This window comes from Orussus abietinus, unplaced genomic scaffold, assembly GCF_000612105.2.
Source record: "Orussus abietinus isolate OABI.00-Male unplaced genomic scaffold, Oabi_2.0 scaffold8, whole genome shotgun sequence".
NCBI lineage: Eukaryota > Metazoa > Arthropoda > Insecta > Hymenoptera > Orussidae > Orussus > Orussus abietinus.
In genome coordinates, this window is record NW_019395997.1 from 2,285,194 (window position 1) to 2,305,829 (window position 20,636).

The 20,636-nt window shown below is 50.6% G+C and overlaps 1 protein-coding gene across 1 annotated transcript in view; it reads left to right on the top strand.

Moving 5' to 3' along the window:
* Nucleotides 1-288: 288 nt before the first annotated feature.
* Nucleotides 289-20,636, top strand: part of LOC105699512 (transcription factor SOX-13) — a 53,475-nt gene continuing 33,127 nt past the window's right edge. Inside the window, exon 1 of the mRNA XM_012424556.2 lies at nt 289-583. Coding sequence (XP_012279979.1) covers nt 567-583 — 17 coding nt within the window. The 5' untranslated portion in view covers nt 289-566. The remainder of the gene's footprint in view (nt 584-20,636) is intronic.

A 20,636-nucleotide genomic window follows, 5' to 3' on the forward strand; every position in this document is an offset into this window, starting at 1 on the left:
CCGTCCCTCTCGCCCCGACTGCCGCGGTCGCTCTCTCTCCGCCGCGCGCTAGGGCCCTCGCGGGGGGCGGAGCGCGGCCGGTGGGCGTGGCCGGCGCCCGCACGCCCGCGCAGGCGCGGACGCGCCGGGCCCGGAGTGGGGCCGCCGGAGGAGCGGGCTGGCGCGCCGCCGCGAGCCGCCGAGCCGCCGGCGGGCGGCCGATCTGCGGCGAAGCGGCGCGCGCCCCGAATCGCTCGCCGCGGGCTCTCTCTCTCTCCCTTCGGTCAGTCAGCCGACGCACGCTACGCCGTGTTTATCCTCTCTCTATTGTACCGGGCCCGCTCCGTCGCTCGCTCTCTCTCGCTCTCGTATCTCGACCGCGCCAGCCGTCCCTGTCGACGCGGAGACGATGGACCGGGCTCCTCTGCCGGGCCCGACGACGCGCCCGGCCTGTTAGCGCGACCAGGGGCCGCAGGTGCCGCAGGGCACAGTGACCGGTGTGGGGGCGGAGGGGACGGGTTCAGTGCCGCCGGACCGCAGGGAGACCGTTCACCTGGCCCGCACCTTTACAAGGCCGCCAGGATGATATGAGCACGGCTGGCAGGTGAGTACGAGACGCGCACTCATTTGAGGGGACCCGCTTTACCCAATTCTCCTTTTCCGATTCCTACCTCGACTACCTTGCGAGGATGACCTATCGAGATGGATTCGGCATTCCAGGGTCGAGCGTTTGTTTTTCTCGTACCCCCTCTATTTTGGGACTTAGTCCCATCGACCGCTCCCAACCTTGCGCTGGGTTTAAGTTAACGCGATTCACGCGATTTAAATTTATTCTTTACTCGTCGAGTAGTGAACTTTTAACGCGGATTAATAATTTACGTGTTTCGGGACTTAGTCCTAGTGGGTACGGCCTACCCGGTGATGATGAAAATTCATCCTCTGAACGTTAAATCTTAATCGCACAACGCGGATTAATTCTGAAAGCATTTTCGGACTTACTCCAATTGAGCAGCTTTGATCTTACCCCGCTTTTAAAATGGTCTCGATGTAATTATCCCAGGAATTTTGGGACTGAGTCCCCAAAAATACCCCGGCAGACATTCGCAGATTCTAAGTACCCACGAGCCGATCGAGGGAAAACGCACCCCCGTCCACTAAATATTACTTTTTCAATAATTCACCCTCCAGGAATTTTGGGACCGAGTCCCCAAAAATACCCCAGCAGACATTCGCAGATTCTAAGTACCCACGAGTCGATCGAGGGAAAACGCACCCTCATCCGCTAAATATCACTTTTTTAATAATTCACCCTCCAGGAATTTTGGGACCGAGTCCCCAAAAATACCCCAGCATACATTCGCAGATTCCAAGTACCCACGAGTCGATCGAGGGAAAACGCACCCTCATCCACTAAATATTACTTTTTTAATAATTCACCCTTCAGGAATTTTGGGAGTAAGTCCCATCGAGCACCAGAAACAACCCTTTCTAACCCCTCGCGACCCCCTTAATGAAACCGTTTCCATTAACCCTCATTAATCCTAGCGGGTCCCTTCTATCAATTTCGGGACTAAGTCCCAACTTCGCCGATAAGTCCCAACTCTTTTTCCTTCTCCGAGATTTCAAATCCAGCGCCTTGTAAGACATTCCGTTTGATACAAGTAACCGCACTTGATTCTCTTAGTACCCTGTTCTTAGGGTAAAAAAGGGCCCAAAGTCCCCCCCCCCCGTACTTCGTGGTGGGCCTTACTCCGCCGCGTGCGGAGAGAAGAGAGAATAGCCGGTTAACACTATTTCTACCAAAGGTGTCAAAAGACACCTTTTAAAATTTTGTACTTGAAATTATTTTCAAAGTTTAATAATTTTTTTGTCTCAATTAATGTTTTGAATTTTCGTATAATATTTAGCGGTATCATTTTCCTCCAGCTCATCTAGGATCTATGTAAGACACCTTTTGGTCGAAATAGGTATACACAAAATCGTGGTAGAAATGGTGTTAACGACGGGATTAACGCGTTAACCGCAAACAAAGTGACCGTCAATTTAACCACTATCTATTTTAACGTCGTCACGGCTCACTCGGGATCGCGTAAGTCACGTTGGTTGCATAATTGTGCACCACGTTGTTCGCGCTCGGGAGCGAAAAATCGGCCGGTCGAGTGGTAATGCAATCCAGGCGTATAGACACGTACTCGCGCAAGGGCTGTACGCCGCGATTGCACTCGAGAGAGAGCACTCGTTGGTGTTCCTACGTGACGTCACCGAATTTTCAATTAACCCCGAAAACCTCAATTTCCATCCTCACTTTCCCGAAACGCGGACAATTGAACGCGCAATGCGTACCAAGTGATTTCTCGGCAGCAGTAAGACCTCCACTGGGGAATTTTAATTTAAACCTGAAATTTAGAATTTTTTTTAATGTGCGATTAAACATCTGGGCATCCCGATGGAAGAGCTTCACGGACGTTTGGTCCAATATTCCCTGCACGGTCAGACGAATTTCGCCCTTATGTCGAAATGGCTCCGGGTTCGAAGGGTTAAGATCTGATGTCGAGTTATGAATTTAATGTTTTAACTTCTAATTTTTCTTTTTTTGGGGTAAGTTTTGAATCGCGTTTGTTATGTCCAATTAAAAGATTGCGCGTGGGAATATTTTTATTTAAATTTTAGATTGCACATTTTTTTTTTCTGTGATTTTCGAACACTGTTTCAAGATTTTTAAGATCACATCTTGAAACGTGTGCAGTTGCACGTCCGCGTGCTGAATCTCGCACCTGAAGTGTAATAAATAATTTTCCGGTCACCTCTCATTGCGACGTAATGTCGAAATATGGTTCCGACTCCGAACGTGGCAAATTATTGCCGCGCGGTTTAATTTTTTTAGTGTCAACGTCGACTCCTGAAACGCGGGTAAATTTTCATTTAAATTACAGCTTGCAAATTTTTTTCTATGACTTTTTAACATTAATTTAAGATGGTGAGGATGTCTTGAGACGCGTGCAATTGCACGTCCGCGAAAAGTGCAATAAATAATTATCCGGTAATCTCTAATTGCTACGTAATGTCGGAATTATGGTTTCAACTCCGAATGTGAAAATTCCTTGCGGGGCGTTTCAAATCGCGCTTAATTTCATTATCGACATCGCCTCTTGGAGCGCGTGCACTTGCACGTGCACACGGACAATTGCTCGCCTAATGTATGTCGTGCAACTCTTCCGGGGAGCCCGAGGGAAGAGTCCCCTTCGTGAATGGTGAAATCGACCCCTTGAATGGAAACGGCGTTTCCGCCGTCGCGACGCACTCGACGTTTACCCGGAATAAGACATTCATCCGAGTCCCGGGATCGAAGGAAGTTGCCTTGTCTCGTTGCTGTGATAAATTTTCCAGTGCGTAGTTTGACGGTTAGACTTGACGGTTTGACTTGACGGTTTAGCTTGACGGTTTAGCTTGATGGTTTAGCTTGATGGTTTAGCTTGATAGTTTGACTTGACGATTTAGCCTGACGGTTTAGCCTGACGGTTTAGCCTGACGGTTTAGCCTGACGATTTAGCCTGACGATTTAGCCTGACGATTTAGCCTGACGGCTTAGCCTGACGATTTAGCCTGAAGATTTAGCCTGACGAATGCAGCCTGGTGGTTCAGCTCAAGCCCGACGGAGCCATTCGAGCCCGGAACGTGCGTGCACTCGTATCGGGGATGCGTGCGTGTTCCCGGGGAACCCGGAGCCAGAGCCACGTGTTTTCACGGAGGGAAGTTCGAAGGGAAGAGAGGGAGCGTGCACCCGACCCAGTGACCCGGCATCGGCGTTCCCCCAACGATGCCGTCGCGATCATTCCTCTTTCGTTGACGGTCAGGCTGCTTCGTCTCTTGTTACCACTCCCGGATTCCCTTCTTGACCCCCACGTTCCGTTGTTCCGACAATTCCACCTGATAAACCGTCTCGACTCCCGATTTCCTTTTTTAACCTCCACGTTCCGTTGTTCCGACAACTCCACCTGATAAACCGTCTCGACTCCCGGTTTCGTTTTTTGACCTCCACCTTCCGTTGTTCCGATAACTCCACCTGATAAACCGTCTCGACTCCCGATTTCCTTTTTTGACTCCCACGTTCCGTTGTTTTGACAACTCCACCTGATAAACCGTCTCGACTCCCGATTTCCTTTTTTACCCTCCCACAAGGAGGTGCCACCCTGTTACTTTTCTTACCTTTCCGACATCTGCGAGATACATTTTCCGCGTTCCCTAAATATCCTCTTAGAATCCCGTCCCCCTTTAATTCCGCCTTCCTTCGTGCAACTAAGGGCGGTATCGATGCTTTCCCATGTATCAATTCCGTGAGGGATGTTTCCCGTTTCTTGTATATGCACCCCTGGAACTTTATTTCCTCGATTTCCCGTCCCGTCACTCCGTCGTTTCGACGACTCGAAGCGACGATAAGTGTCGCCGATATTTTCCCGACTTTCGATCGGCTCGTCGGGAACACTTTCCGCGGTTTGAGAATCTATCCTTAGAACTCCTTTTCTTTAATCTCGCGTCCCGTCGTCTCGACGTCGCTAAGTGCCTTTTTACGACCGTAAATTCCCTCCTTTTCGCGTTTTACCGTCAACGCGCCAACTATTCCGAAAATGAGCAATGGCTATTACTTAGGCCCTAATTCCTTGTTCTGGGGGCTCGGAGACAAACGGAGTTGCATACGTCGGTGCTTATTCGACAATGGGTTATGTCTTAGGGATCGTTCACTACTTCCGAATGACGTCGCCCTTTCCGATTCGCGTTCCGTCGTTCCGTATTTCCGCAATTCCGCTTTCCGGCGGATGCGTCGACGGCTCCTCGACCATCAATTCACCTGCGAGAAGCGTTTTTCCTGTTTCACCTCCCCTTTTACCCGCGCGTTTTTCCGTTCTTCCGATGTTCCGTCGTTACAGGAACGAGGGCGTTCATTCCGCAGCCGGGAAACGCGGATAAAACGCAATCGCTTCCCGACCCACCGACGACTTCGCGTGGCCCTCTACTTCTGCAAGGGAAATTTTCCGCTCGCACTTCGTGGATTTTCTTGGTTCTGACATTTTGTTATAGTACATCGAAATGTAAGAAACACGTATTTTTTTATTCGTGATAATTCCTGACTTTGGGGGATGAAACCCACCCCAAAAATAAACCCCTCAAGAACGGTTTTTTGACGTTTTCAGGGCAAACGAAATAATATTCCTTAATCGGATCATCGGAGGCTTATTTAATTCTGTGACATATTGTACATTGGAAAAATAATTAACACGTATTTTTTTATACGTGAAAGTTTCTGAGTTTGGGGGATGAAACCCCCCTCCGAAAAAGTAGATCCCCAAGAACGGTTTTTTGACGTTTTCAGGGCAAACGAAATAATATTTCTCGACCGGATCACCTGAGATTTTTTCAGTTTTACAATTCCTGAGATTCTAACGTGTCATACATTCAATTCGGTTAACGTGAAAACGTGAAAAATATCTTCTTGAAAGGCAAGAAAGATTTCGAAATTGTAGTACGCATGTCCTTTAAAATTGATATATACTTGTATACCAAAATCCCAATTACGAAGTATCGAGATATCGCATCGTGAATAGAAACTTCGACTACATGTGTGATATATATCAAACTGATATTTTTTAACAGTGTAACGGCTCATTGCGCGGAATCCGTAGATACAACTAACACTTGTTAAAATCACGCGACGGCCGTGAAACGTGACTTTCCATCGCTCCCAGTTGTTGATAAGCTATCACTCGTAGAATGGAAAGTCAATTTATATACAGGATTTCAGGGAGACAATCCAATTGGATACATAGGATGAATTTGATCTCGAATTTTGGCCCGCACGTTTGCTCGTTTAATTGAATGTAATGCCAATTTATTTCCACGTCTGGGGACTGATAAGACGTGGAGATAGTACTTTTTCCATTGTTATGTAGTCCTGAGAGAGCGTTAACCCGGAATTTCGAGACTTCGGTGGTAAATAGTAAACATTGAGGACAAAAACCGTCGAATTCCTCGGTAATTGAGGTACGGAGAGGTATGATGTACAAAATGGACGTTTGAAATCAAAACAAGAAGTACATTGTTAACGTTTGACGGCTTATGTGAAATCGCGTTTCGCCAAACTCTCTCACTTTCAAGTTTTCATTTATGTCTGATATCTCGAAGCTCGTATCAATCTTAAAATCCAGGAAAATTAATTCTTACCTTACCTACCTGATTTATTAATATTCCTAAGTGAAGCATAATATTTTGAAAGAAAAGGAAAAAACGGGTTTACCTTAATTTCGACTCACTTCAGGGCGTTTTGTCGAGATGAAAGTGAAAGTGTCAAAATCAATATTAAACACTTATGGATTCACAGATTTTAATTATTTCTGGTCGCAAATTTTCTTAACAGTATTGATGCAGATTTTTTTTTTTATCCGGACGGAATTTTAATAGGTGGAGGATCTGGGAAGGATCTTAACTCTTTGCTGTTGTGTACTGACGGGTAAATCCTACATCACTCTTTTGGCTTTTTATCCCTCTGTAATGATCTGATGTGTCTGAGAGGCACACTTGGAGTACAACGCCAAACATTGTTTCTGCCTTGAAGAGTACTTCAAGTGTAAAGAATTTATAGTCGGAAATACTAATTGTATTTTTTCTTCGCTCTTGATTTCTCTCTTATCTCAACAAACCGTGTTTGAATGAGTAGGAATGAAAGCCCCGTCGTGGAGTCGCATTTTTCGGCAGGACCAAATCATAAGTGTTTAAAAAAATTCGAATTTCGCATCGCAAAAATTCGAAAAATCGCATTTTTCAGCAGGACCAAATCATAAGTGTTTAAAAAAATTCGAATTTCGCATCGCAAAAATTCGAAAAATCGCATTTTTCAGCAGGACCAAATCATAAGTGTTTAAAAAATTCCAAACACTAATTATGCCTTCTCTTTCGCACTGATCTCTCCGTTATCTCGTTAAATCGTGTCTAAGCGAGTATAAATGGAGTCGAAGCCCCCTCGTGGAGTAGGATTTTTCAGCGGTATCGGATCATAGATAGCGGCAGGGTGTTACGCAAGAGCGTGGTTTTATTAGCCTGCAGAGGACTAGCGTACCCCGATGTTTAACCAGTTGACTGCGAGGCTCGTTAGCGGTACTCGTCCGGGACACATTGTTCGATAATCCTGCCGGGTGTTGTAACGTGTAACAACGAGAGAACGAGGCGGCCGAGGCGACGAACAATGCCATTGTCGGCCGCCTCGACTTCGCCGGTCGGGCCAAAAGAATTGTTTTCGACTCCCGAGATCGATCCCTCCCCTCCTGCCTCCACCCCGCACCCAGAGCACATTATCGCCATAATCTAGAAATTTATTCGGCAATTATCGCGCAATTTCTCTCGCCCCCGCTAGGCGGAGAACTTTCCGCGGCGTCGACCCGGCGAAGAGCGACGAGCCTCCACTTTCCCAATTTTTTTTCCCCCTCTCACCCTGGATTAAAATCAAATGCAAAAATACTTTCGAGCAGGGTTAAGGTCCTCCTTGGTCGGGGAATTTTCCTTCCGGCCTCTGGCGATCGATCTTGCGGATAATAAATGTAACACCTTCGACGCCGAACCGCCCGACGCCGCGAGTCGGCCGATTGCCCTCCTTTCCTTTATCTTTCGTTACCCCCTTTTCATCGGGGAGATTTATCGTTGCTTCGGAGTCTTCCTGATTATCGTTCCCGTCGTTTTGTAAATTGTTTACCCCAATACGGCACGCGCGGCCGGAGATGTAAACGACCGAGGCAGCGTGTCGTAACCGATGACGGAAAAGTGCGCTTCTCGTGAGACTGGGTCGTGGGAGTCGGAAAATAATGTAGACAACCAAACAATTTAATTAATGAACCACGATAACACGCGCATCCATCGTTACACGATTTTCCGATCGGTGATTTCGAATTTACATTCTTTCCTTTTCTCGTATAATAATATTTGTTGTTAACTCCAAGAAATATGCCTAGGGAATCTAACGATATAATTTCAGGTGAATATTAAGAAATATTAATCCTTCCACGATGAAAATCTATATCGATTCCACAAGACGTAAGAAAGATTAAGCAAGAATTGCCATTTGAAAAGGAAACAATCGGTGATAATTTGGAATAATAAAAAAAGGTATTTATCCTCGAGATAACGTTACAAACACGGACATGGTTTCAAGAGTTAACAGTGGCAGCAAGGGATACGGCAAATATTTAACCATATGATAACAAAGTTACAGTCATAGTTATGTCATCGATTACAAGGGAGTGGTGTAAGTCGCGATAAAAAAAAAATATTTATCCGCAGGATAACGACGTTATCAGCGCCGCTGCGAGTTTCCTCCTGATCAATTCCCGATAGCCGGGGCGGTCCCTTTGATCTTCGGGTATCTGCTCTTTCCCGGTTCCCGAGGGTCTCCTCCCTGAGGAGCCCTTCGAGACGCCCTTTCCGCGCGGAATCGGGTTGCGGGTATTCCGCGCTCTCCTGATACCTCGCGACGTGCTAATTCTGGGACTCTCGGTGCTCGGACGCAGTTAGGGTAGCGTCGGCGTCGAGACGCTGCCCCGCGTCTTGCTCGGAGGAAAAATAAGAGCCTTAAGGTGAAGGTGAAACACGTCGAGGGACTTGATCGACGTCGATAAAGAAGATTTTTCTAAATGCCTGCATTGTCGACGCTCCTTTTTATATTGACAGCTCTGTCGATTTATATTGGATATTGTACCAAATGGTATACTCCACCTGTCGTTTTCGTACAATAAATATCAAGAAATCGATGTGAAACTCCAGAAATCCTCTGGATTCCTGCTTTCTGGGGCCCTAATTGACTGCAGAGGGGACCCCCAGCGCCATCTGTGATTTCCAGGTCAATTAAACTTTCACGCCAAGACCTCGTATTCCCATCGTTTTAGCATAGAAGCGCATACAACACTTTGTCTTCACCTTTATCCCGTTCAAATGCGAGTTTATCGATTACCAGAGTGTTCTAAATTGTCGTAAAATTGTCCCGACCCTTTCGCTTCTCATATCAGAGCCTTCGATAATTGTATATTGATCGAAATATGAGAGCTCGGCGCCATTTTGGTTCTGGTCTGGGCGAAGTTAAAAAATGTTGTCCAAAAATCCAAATTTTGAATGTGTCTTAAAAAAAACGTCAAAATATTTATAAAGCTTTCCTCCAAGTTGGATGCACCTAATCATTTGAAATTGCGCGAGATTATGGAGGCCGTATGGAAGAACGCGATGCTCGTGAAATTTCATTAAAAAAAAAAAAAAAAAAAATGTGATCTAGGATCTAGTATAGGATGAAATCATCGAAATTCCGCCCCGCGGGGAAAGTCGCGGTTAGGATTCCGGAAATGCCGTTAAACGGCCTACGGGAAAGGAGTCGTAAAACGGCGTCGATTGATCGCCGTGGCGGTCGTTCGTTAAGATTTCTCAGCCTTGACCTAACGGGGAACGCGACTGATAAGACGCGGCTGTTAACGCGGCGCGCGTTTCCGCGACGCGACGTCACGCGATGCTCTCGCGGCGTCTTGCCGGCGTTCCCCCCGCGTCCCTGGGTTTCCCCGTTTTTCTCCGTTTCTCTACGTATCTCCCCCGCACAAGTCGCCGCGCGACTCCTCCGCAGCCGTCCCGCAGCGTTTCCCCCGAAACCGCGCGGTATCGTCCGCCGCTCTCGGGAGCAGCGTCACGTTGCAAGCGTGCACATCGCACTTGCACAAGCGCACGTTGCACATGCAATCGCTTATCACCGGCCACTTACGATGTTTACATTGCCGGTTCTCACGCTTTTATGCAACCGGCGATCTCGCATGCATTAACTGCAACAGGGAATGACCGTGTCGCCGATAAGTCGCTCGACGCGACGTCCAATTAGCTAATTCGAATACCATACCGAAAGTAAGTGACATAAATGTCATGATTTTGTCGCATTATGCATCCCTTGTAAGATGCACTCCTCTAAGCCGACCATTTCCTTGAAACTTTAAGGTGGCGGAAGGAAAGACAGCGATCAGAGGGGCTGTACCCTCTTTTTTTATTGCTCTTTTCCTATTAGATTGTCACATGGCCCCTCACAGCTGATCTCCCTAAAAAAAGGAAGTGTGGAAAAAGCTGCCCCTCTGTGCTCTATCCTTCAATTCTTCCCCGTTCGTCGTGAAATCGATCCGCGGGGTCCATACATCGCGAAGAAGGTGATGACGTTCATCCTATCTGCACGAAACTGCGGCTAGATTGCGGGGACTTCGTGTATATGTATATATAAAAAAACATATGTAACTCAACTTGGAATATTGGAAAATTTCAAAATTTCAAATATCGGCCCATTAGTGCCGATTTCTAAAACCGAGCGTCACTTCGAACACCAGGAGTGGAGGATGTTTCGACCGCACAAGAGCAAGTATTTCCTTGATATTCTGATGAAGGCCGCGAAAAGGAAACTGAGAGAGTAGAGGGACCCTTCTGGTCTTTCTCTCTCTCTTATTAGATGTTACGATGTACGTAGCGCGCAAGAAAGAAGATCAAGTAGAAAAGAGCTCCCCTGTTCTTTCTGAATTTTGCTGCCTTCATAGTCAGATCGGCATGTGAGGTCCATACATCCAATGTACATGTCTGCATCACAAATGCATCACCGTAGAGAATCGCGGATTCAGGAAAAGTCCCACGTAGGGTGACCGGAAACGTCGTTTGGGGCGTCGTCACGGATGATGCGAGAAGATCGGCGCTATCACCGTGGGAAAAGCGGGAAAAGTCGTCGGAAAAGTAACTCGAGACCATCTTCCTCGGTCCGAGGTTAATTTGTAGCCGAAGGGAGTCGGTAGATCGTCCCAAGTCTAGTTTTGACAAGACCGAGCCGAGCCTTGTCTTCCTAGCCGGCCTCGCGGGGAAATCAAAATACCCTGTAAGTCTTCCATTGTCGACTCCTTGCTCTCCTAAGTGGTCCTCGGGGACACGCACACTCTCGGTGTACGTCGAGTGGGTGAGGTTTTCTATTTCGGTTGGAGAGCACAGGCCCGATGGGAGCCTGCGGAAGACAACGGGCCCTCTGTCCGTCTCCCAATCCCGGGGAGTGTTGCCCTCTCCGTCCCACCCGTGGGCCGCCCCATCGCTCCGTCTTCGTCCCACTCATGGGACTCGCCGAACCTCCGGCTTTCCCCGGAATCTAGGAACTGGTACGTTTCCGCCGATCTCGGGACCGCTCCCGGACGGTTCCCGGATGGTTCCTCGAACGCGAACGGGAACATCTCGCCCGTTAAAACCGATACTCGTCGCCGGGCTTCCCCTTTGACGTCTCGCCGTTTGATCCCCGCGACTCCGACTCGTCCTCTGGACGGATTCCCCGATATTGGTTGCACTCGGGAACCCAATACCGGGATTGCCACCGGACTCCAGGAGATCCCGAACAGCCTGCTCCGAGACGCTTGCTCCCAAAGGACTGGGAAATAAAAACTCGAGAAGGAGTAAAAATCTCCGCGTCGGCCCCGAAGCAACACTTCCATGTCAAAAAGTCGTTGACTATTATTAATTATTATTTATCATTCCTTCCCGAAGCGAAGTAACGCTTGTCTCGGGTATTATTATTTGCCTTACTTCTACTTCCAATACTTTCAACTCACTTTCAACGCCGATAATCAACCAAGAGGGTAACTGACACTAACGAAACCGCTTGCGCAAATTCTCAGCACCGAGACCCTAAGGTAAATGCGAATGGTGATTAACCGTAATTAAAATGTCGTTTCACTTCCCGAAGCAGGTCTGTTTCATGGTTCGGTCGACAATTATTTTTATTATTATTATTATTTTTTTTTTTTCGGAAATGTCAATATAGAAAGTGTCGGGCCATTTCTTAGGTGTGCTAAAATTCATCCCGGTCGGTGGGGTACCCTTAGAAAGAAGCGTCTAACGTTGTTATGGGGTAAGGAACAGGTGTGTTTAAATTTCATTTCGGTGGAACACCCTTAAAATAGGTCTTATTCGGATCTGGCTTAGGGGTTTCACGTCGCCTTAATTCTGAGGCGTAATCTCGAGTTACGTGTACCTTTGGAATGCACTCAGGGAGTGTAATTACATAGCCGGTCCATTGAGGATGCATCTCGTCGACCGGACCCATCGACTCGTCTGTATCGGCAATCGACTCCATTCTTCTCCGTCGCGGCGCGGCGCGTCGCGGCGGGCCCGCTCGTCACGTGGCACCGCCGCCGATAAATCCCGGCACTGTAATTGTTACAGTCAAAATAAATCCTCGGCCCTCTCCCCCGCGGTAAAACAATCCGACAACTGTGTAAATCGCGCCCGGCTACATATACGAGCGTTGGCTGAACAAACAGAGCGCGGGTCGAGAAAGAGAGAGAGAGAAAAACGGTCCTCTGGGCTCGAATCAATTAAGACACGACGTAAACCCACGAAATGTCGAATCGAATCGATGCCAGAATCAGAATCCGCCGAGTCGCATGGGAAGAAAAGGAGGATAATTCGGGAGAAAGGCGAGGAAACGCCGATCACAGCGACGACTCGCTATAAGGGGCCTAGGAGCTATGGGACTGCCTTAAAGGACCAGCCACTTAAGTTCTTTGTTTTTTTTTTTCTTCCGAATAGCTCGTTACTTATCTCGTCATTTAAACCTAAACTAGGCCCAACATTTATTTGATACATAAATTAAACGACGAGAGCCGGCGAGAAGCTTTATTTGCTACTGTCAGTGGCGCTCTTAAGGCGATACCAAAGTGGCAGGTGAAGGTTCAACCTTCCGTGAGACTTTTTCCAGACCAGGGTGTACCGAATCTTATCGAACCTTACCATGTGAGGGTGGAGACTATCAGGAAGGTCCCGACACCCATGGAATCTCATTTTCTCGTAGGAAATTTTAAGAGCGTCCATTAAGATAATTTACAAACATTGAGGATTCATGGTTGTCGGTACCTTTCTTATAGCCCGTTGAATTCGTAGGTCGTCGGTGGCATTATTTCGAGTGGGACAGACATCGACTTCGATACGTGTCAAATATCCATTATTATGAACAGTACATAACGACGCGGAAGCATTTAACAGTATTAAAGGAAACGATCCAGCTTTTAACACAGTCATATAAAAATTGAGAAGAAAAAAAAGAATCACATTTTGCCACCTTTCCGAATAGTCCCGAGCCGCCACTGTAGGATCATCGCGGGGGGTTGTGTTCGCTGGGGGGGGGCAGGGAAGCATTGGTCGCGCCGGACGGTGAGGCAGGTCCGATCCGAGAGCACCTCGGCCGGGCATCCGGGCGTGTGCATTAGCGCTGGCGCTTTGTTCCTGATGGACAGGGCATCCCGTCCGGATATATAACGCGTAAGCGCACACGTGGGAGTTTCGGGTGCTCCCGAGCCTCCGGTGGAGGGGGCTTGGGGGGGGGGGGGAGGACGGCAAAGCGCGGTCGCGGAGAGCTCTAACGCGTTCCAGATGCTGCGGGCTTTGTTCTGCCCCCGAGTGCGCGGGCGCGGGGTGTGGCGCGGTCGCGAGCGCGCGCCTGTATGCGGCCATGCGGGCGCGCGCGCCGCTTATATAGGCGCGGGGGCGCCGGGCTCGCGGGTGAAGGGGAGGGGAGGGGGCGCGCCGGAGTGCCCGGGCCACGTGCGCGGTAGCGCAGTAGTGTGCGGCCGCCCGGCGCACACGCACGTGTCCTGCGCCGCGCACGTTAACGCGGCCCGAGGTAAGTGCACGATACCTAAGTAACTACTGTCTCTCGAATCTCGGTAGACCTTAGCGCCGAATATACTAAACGCGGACGATCTGCATATTAGAGGCGCCATGTAGAGAATGCGAGGGTACTCCCCGGCGTGGTTCTCGACTGGAGGCGAAGTCACGGGCGGCGACAATGCGAGGGATCGCGCACGAGGAAACGGGGCCCCGGGGTTCGGGCAACTTGACGCTGAACACATGGCCCCCGCACTTCTTAGACGTACGCGCGCGCGGCCAGACGGCCCTCGTTTCTCCCTATCTTTCCGCCCCCCCTCCTCCTCCCCTCTGGCATGCCGGGCCTAGAGAGGAAGACCTTTTAAAAAGGGGCGCCGCGCCCCCTCCCTCTGTTCCTCTGCGACTTGTACGTGGGAAGGTCCTCTTCGCCCCCCTCGACCTCCCCCCGCTGGACTGTATACTTCAACCGAAGTTGAGGGTTTATTTTTCCCCCCTTTTTTCTCTTCTTCTTTCTTATTCCTCCATTCGGAACTCCGGGATGAGATTGGGAGTAGTTCGGATTCTTGGTGGAATTTTCTCGAGAATCGTGGCAGGGAGAGTGGAGGAGTCATGTGTCGAAAGGGATGTGGGAATTACCGTAGAGGCGTTATCATCGGTAGTGTCGAGCCAAATCGAGGCCGTGTCGCGTCGATCGGGGCATGTGCCCCTGACAAGTAATTCCTTATTTCCCTTCCTCGGGGCCCAGCTGCCTCCTGGACCCCTATCGAGCACTCCTCCAAAACGCCTCTAACCCTCGAGTGGGCACTTAACTTACGAAACCACCCCGAGGAGAATGTTTCCGTCTGATTCCCAGCGACACTCCCGTCGTCCCTCGCCACCCTCCCCTAAAAAGGGCCCCTCTTCCGGCGTGCCGACGCTCCGCTTTCCGTCTCTCCGCGTCCCATCCCCGTGGGAAGGAGACCGGCGGAAGAGGAAGGTCCTGGAAAGGGAACGGAAGGGAGGGAGAAAAAGCAGGGAAACAAAAATTAGGAAAAAAAAAAAAAAAAGAGAAAAAAACAGCACCGCGCGCAAAGATTCCTTATAATCCCCCTAATGCACCGGACACTAAGGTCCGCGGGGGCGACTCGACGCTCGGCTGAAAAGCTAGGGGAAAGATGCAGATAAAAAGGAGGGAAAGGGAGGAAGAGGTCGCGCGCAAAAGGAAACGCAGCATCCGGCCGCGCGAGGGCGCTGATAACGTATTCTCAGTAGAAGACCCGGGGCGGGGGGCGGGGAGGGCAAAGGGGAAGATTGCTTTTACAGTCGGGCTCAGGGACGTGAATGCGTTTCGCGTTCTGACGCGCTCTTCTCCTAGCAGACCGCCGCGACGTCGGCCGCGTCGGCCGAGGAGAAGAGGGGCCCGGTGGTACGGGGGCGTCGCGGCGCGCGGTCCCCGGGACGCCCCCGCGTGTGGGTGCCGTCCGCGTCCGCTCTCATACATAAACAGGAGATCGGCCGACGCCGCTTCAAAAGAAGAGACGCTAGGCTGGGACTCCATTATGTAGAGCGTATCCCGCGCCGGCTCTATAAAGAATACTAACGATACCCGCCCGGCCGACCTTCGCCCGAGGTGGAGGAAGTGCCTCGCGACCGACTTCGACCTAACCTTAAACGCGACGCCCAGTTCGGGTTTCTCGTCACCGATACAGTTGTTTCAATGAATCGCACCCTGGAGGACGTGAATGCCTCCCCTGGGCGTATGGGGTCGTCAGGGTACTATGTAAAGCCATTCGTGTTCGCGTATGAGACGTCGGAAGAGTACGTCGGTCATGGGAGGAACTTCACCGGATCCGGTGAAGAGTCTGAGGTTAGGTCGAAGTCCCTCCCACTCTGGTACTCTCTTCGGCTCCTCGTCTTCTTTAAAACACTTCGGCTCTTCCAGTGCACGATTCGGTTTATGTTAGGGTTATTAAGTTCTGTCGGGTTATATTTGAAATTCTTTATTGAACCGTACAGGGTAACTGGGGATCTTGTCAGTCCGACGATGCACTCGAATCTCCAGGTTGATAGTAGATGGAGATCTTGAACTGCCTCGAAGGTCTGCATGGGCTAGGATGATTAATCGAGCCGTGTTATTTTACAAACCGTTTATTTAGCTTAACAGCTTGCGTGGAGACCTGGTCGTACAAGCGATGCGCTTCGGTTTCCATGTCCAAGATGAACGTAGCTAGAAATAAAGGTCTCGGAGATGATTCGGAGATACCTGGGATCTCGCAGGTTGGTCCGGTCTCCTCCGCTGCGTGGGCGACGATGCGTCCGGTCCGGAGGTCCGAGGGCGTCTGAGGGCTCGCGCGCCTCCGTCCACGTCCGCGACCCACGCGAGCGCCCCCCTTCGCCGCAACGGAGCAGAACTGATTGGCCGCGTCGGTCCTCGCGGGAAACCGCGTCTCGCGGTATTAATTTATATCGAAAGTGAGCGTGGCCGTCATTCCGAGGGTGATTTACGCGGCGAGGGGGTCCACGCTTATCGGCAAGTCCTGACTTACTTTCGGGGTCCCTCGCATCCACTCCATGGCTTGACTAAGAAGGAACGATCCTTGTCGCGGCGGTTGAGAACCGCTGCGGGGCCCAGACTTTTCCGCCGACGGGCCCGAGACGCGGAAACCGTCGATCTTCGTTAACACCCGGTTCTTCCAGTCGGTCGACGGGTGCCCGAGGTACAGGTGCGCCGCGTCCAAGGACTTGGCACCTTCCTGGCGTCCCAGGACGAGAAGACGGCGCCTCGTAAAACCTCTCCGTCTCTCTCTATCTCTCTCTCTTTCTCCTCGTTCTTTATCCCGGGGCCGATTTCACTCCCCCCGTGCCCACGTCTCTCCTCTTTTCGCTCGCTCCCCTGCCCCGAGGGAATGCCCACCTTTTTTTTTTTTTTTTTTTTTTCTAAAGGGCCCGTTTAACGAGGACGCGTTACGCGGGCCCGATTTTACGACCTCGGTCCCGACGGAGACGCTCTCGGTGACTCTAATTCGGTCGCAGCATCCCACACGAGTGCGCGGCGCCCGTTTCGCTGAGCGACCCTGTTCATGGTGATAACCGCGGGACCATAAAAAGTGTGTGTACCACCTCATTCGATGACGCGATCTTACGTCCCCCCCCCGATCTTACGTCCCTCTCCCTCAATTCCGCGGAATAATTCCGCGATTACAATTCCACATGTCGGTACTTATTCCCGGTCACCCGCCCTCCTTACACGAGCCCGCAAGAATTCCGGGGTGTCCAGTGTTGGGAGCTAATCACGTGGTCGGTGAACCCCGGGGGGTGGAGGCGCCCCCCATAGGAGGTGTCGGGGGGGGGGGGGGGGGATCACCGATGTCAACGGGGAACAAAGCGGCCCGATTGCCGGTAATCGCGCCGCCCAATTAGCTCCCGGCTCTCCAGCGCGATAAATGCTACAAGGGTGGCGACCACCCCCGCCGGCCCTCCCCCTGGTTGGGGGAACAATCGAGCGATTATCTAATCCCGCGGGCTAATTACCACGAGGGATCCGATCCGAGGCAGGGGGGAGCCACAGGTTGTCGAGGGCTCGCCCCCTTCCGGAAGGGAAAGGGGTGCTTGGCGTGAAATCGACGCCGCGGGGGGTCGGGGTGGCGCACCGAGGTCACGTGGCCTCGGTCATGTGATCGCAGTCGGCGGCCAATCGGATTACAATCCTCTCTGGCATCCGTACTTGTGGGGGAGGGGAACGGATGTCGGATCACCACCACCCACCCACCCACCCTTGTCCCCCGACATCTCTGCCCCCCTTCGTGACACTCGAGCTGAAACAGATGTCGGGGCCCTTGGGCCCCCATTGTGCCGCCGATTGAAAGTCAAGCCCCCCCCCCCCCTCCAGGGGCCCGACATGCAGATCCATCAAGAGGGACACGTGGTCGCCGGACATGTGCGGATTTAATTACCCACTGACCCTGGAACAGGGCCTTGAGGCCCTCCCTCCAGACTCCGAAACTGATCCATTGGGAACCGTGGGATTTTGGAAGCAGAATCGAAAATCTTAACTAGAATACTATTTAAGGGGTCGACTCGAATCCTCTCTCCCCTCCCTTCCCTCGTTACTCTTTCTAAATCGCAAATTGATTTTCTTCCAACGCCCCTCACTTGTTCATAATTCCTTGGAATAATTCGATAACGTTGGAAATTCATTTTTTTTTCTTCTACCTAGGCTTCCTTGCCCCCTTCCTTTACGTGTAATTTCATTCACGTGACCCCGTAACGGCGAACACAGTCCCTGTTTTGTGTTATCAGCCTTAATTGGGTTTCCCTGAATCGGAGATTCGCGGACAATTCGCGTATTGTCTGCAACATTATTGTTTTGTACGACAGGCAGACGAATTTCATTACACCCTGTGTAATTACGTTCACGTGACCCTGTAACGGCGAACACGGTCCCTGTTTTGTGTTATCAGCCTTAATCGGGCTTTCCTGAATCGGAGATTCGCGGACAATTCGCGTATTGTCTGCAACCCTGGTGGGCGGACAATCCGATAACGGCGGATCGGCATCGCGGATGATATGGACGGGGACGCCACCGGTTTCAAATATAGTCATAACATCGGTCCTCGCTCCGATGAGAGACTACCTTATCGCCGGGTAAGTGTAACCGGGATGTCCGACCTTTTCGTGATAAGGGCGAGCCGCGTCCATCCCGATCGCGGTTTTCGCACATGAGCTCCGGCTTGCGTGTGGGAGCCGCCCTGATAGCGGGCTATCGGCTACCGAGCTTTTACTACACGCTTACAATGTCTTGCAGTTTCATAATGACCGGAGATAGGCCGCGACACGCGCGGAAAGCGCCGCGGAACGGACGCGAATGTGGGCCGCGGGATTTTTCATCCCCCGCGACCACCCCCCACACACCCCGTTCCTCGGTAGAATGATCCGATATCTATTGTGAGGAGATCCTTGGCTACTGATAACCGGCGAATACTCCGCCGCTACTCGCGTCTCCTTATCAATGCTGCCGAGCTAATCATCGCCCCGGAGGCTCGATATGACGGGATCGGATAAAAATCCCCGGGGGAAGAAAAAAATTGACTAAGTACGCCTTGTAGAAATTTGCTTCGTCTCGCTGGCTCGCGACCTATGCACTCCGGCGGTAAACAATTCGTTGCCGCGGGAAGCGCGTGATAAGCCCCTGATAAGCGGCCCCGGGTGAGAGGATAATCCGAGATTTTCATCTCGGCCGAGAGAGTTTCCCTCCGATCTTACCTCCCTATTTTTAATCGGACTTTGATTATCCTAATTCTTCGGTCTGTACCTTGAGGTGGAGGTTCGATGTTAATGTCGCACGTGGAATTACGGGGGGGCGAAAGGTCGAGTGATTGAAATTATCACTCATGTTACTTTGGGCAAAAGTGCTCTCTCGGTTTAATGTAACGCGTTGTTCGAGCCGATACGCGAGTCGCATCCGAGGTCGATCGCTTGTGAAACTTTTCTCTGAATCCAACGTAACGAGAGTCGCATGTAATTTTATCAAGTGATAGTACAGACATGATAGAGAAATGTGCAGTCATGAAATCTCATGATTTCCAAATTTCTGTGACCGTGGAAAGATTTCATACTACTCGGGACCACTTTGGGGTAATGTTTCATAAACGAGAGCCGCCCTATCACTTTCATATCACCTTAATCTCCTACCGCGTATGAGCTTCGAACGATTGAAACGCGGGTACATGATTTTTTATGCTCGCACACTACTTGGGATTTTTTTTTGGCTCCTTACGCCACGAGAAGGAAAGTATTATTCTACGTATGAATTATTGACGGGATTCAATGTTATCAGTGGACGTCTTATCGTTGGTCGACATTTTTAAGGGACCCGTCTATCCTCGCCGGTCCTCGAGGTTACTTTCGGGCAAAAAGTGGAGGAAGACGTCCTCGGTCCCTCGAGAGGCGATCTCCCTCCCTCCTATCGGGGCTTTTTATCTCGGGCCCTGAATCACCTCGCAGCATCTGGCACTGTCCGTCCGTTAAAACTATTTCCCGCCCCGGCCCCGCCGCGACGCTTTTTGTCCGGCCCGTAAGACGCGGCCGGGAGCTCTCGGCGCTTTTGTCGAGCGATTACGTCCTCCGGACGGGAATACGTGTCGTCAGCGCCTCCCCTGGGACCCCGGAGGGTGCGACGCGGAACGCCGAATTCGCTCCGAATTCGGAACGACCCGCCGTGGCCTCGGGAACGTGCTTTATTCTTGGGGAAACTCGAGAAATGAGACTCGGGATTCGCGACGAGGCACCGCGTGGGTGGGCCTTTAGGGGACGGACCCGGAAGGGCCCCTGAAACTGGGCCTCAAGGCCCAGAATATGAAACTTTTCTGAGACAGTCCGAGAGATTTTTGCTATAGAGCTTTTCTTATCCCGGGGAATTTATATTAAATGACAAAGTATGTCACGCCTTGCATTTTTTAATTCTTGCCTCGGTACGGATGTTGCACTCTGCACTATGAAATTAATAGTTAAATTCGCAATCGACCTCGCTTTACATTTAAATCCGTACATAAACTCGGGATTCGCGACGAGGCACCACGTGGGTGGGTCTTTAAGGGACGGACCCGGAAAGGACCCTGAAACTGGGCCTCAAGGCCCAGAACATGAAACTTTTCTGAGACACTCCACGAGATTTTTATCATACAGCTTTTCTTACCCCGGGGAATCTATATTAAATGACAAAGTATGTCACGCCTTGCATTTTTTAATTCTTGCCTCGGTACGGATGTTGCACTTTGCACTATGAAATTAATAGTTAAATTCGCAATCGACCTTGCGCTTTACATTTAAATCCATACATAAACTCGGGATTCGCGACGAGGCACCACGTGGGTGGGCCTTTAAGGGACGGACCCGGAAAGGACCCTGAAACTGGGCCTCAAGGCCCAGAACATGAAACTTTTCTGAGACACTCCACGAGATTTTTATCATACAGCTTTTCTTACCCCGGGGAATCT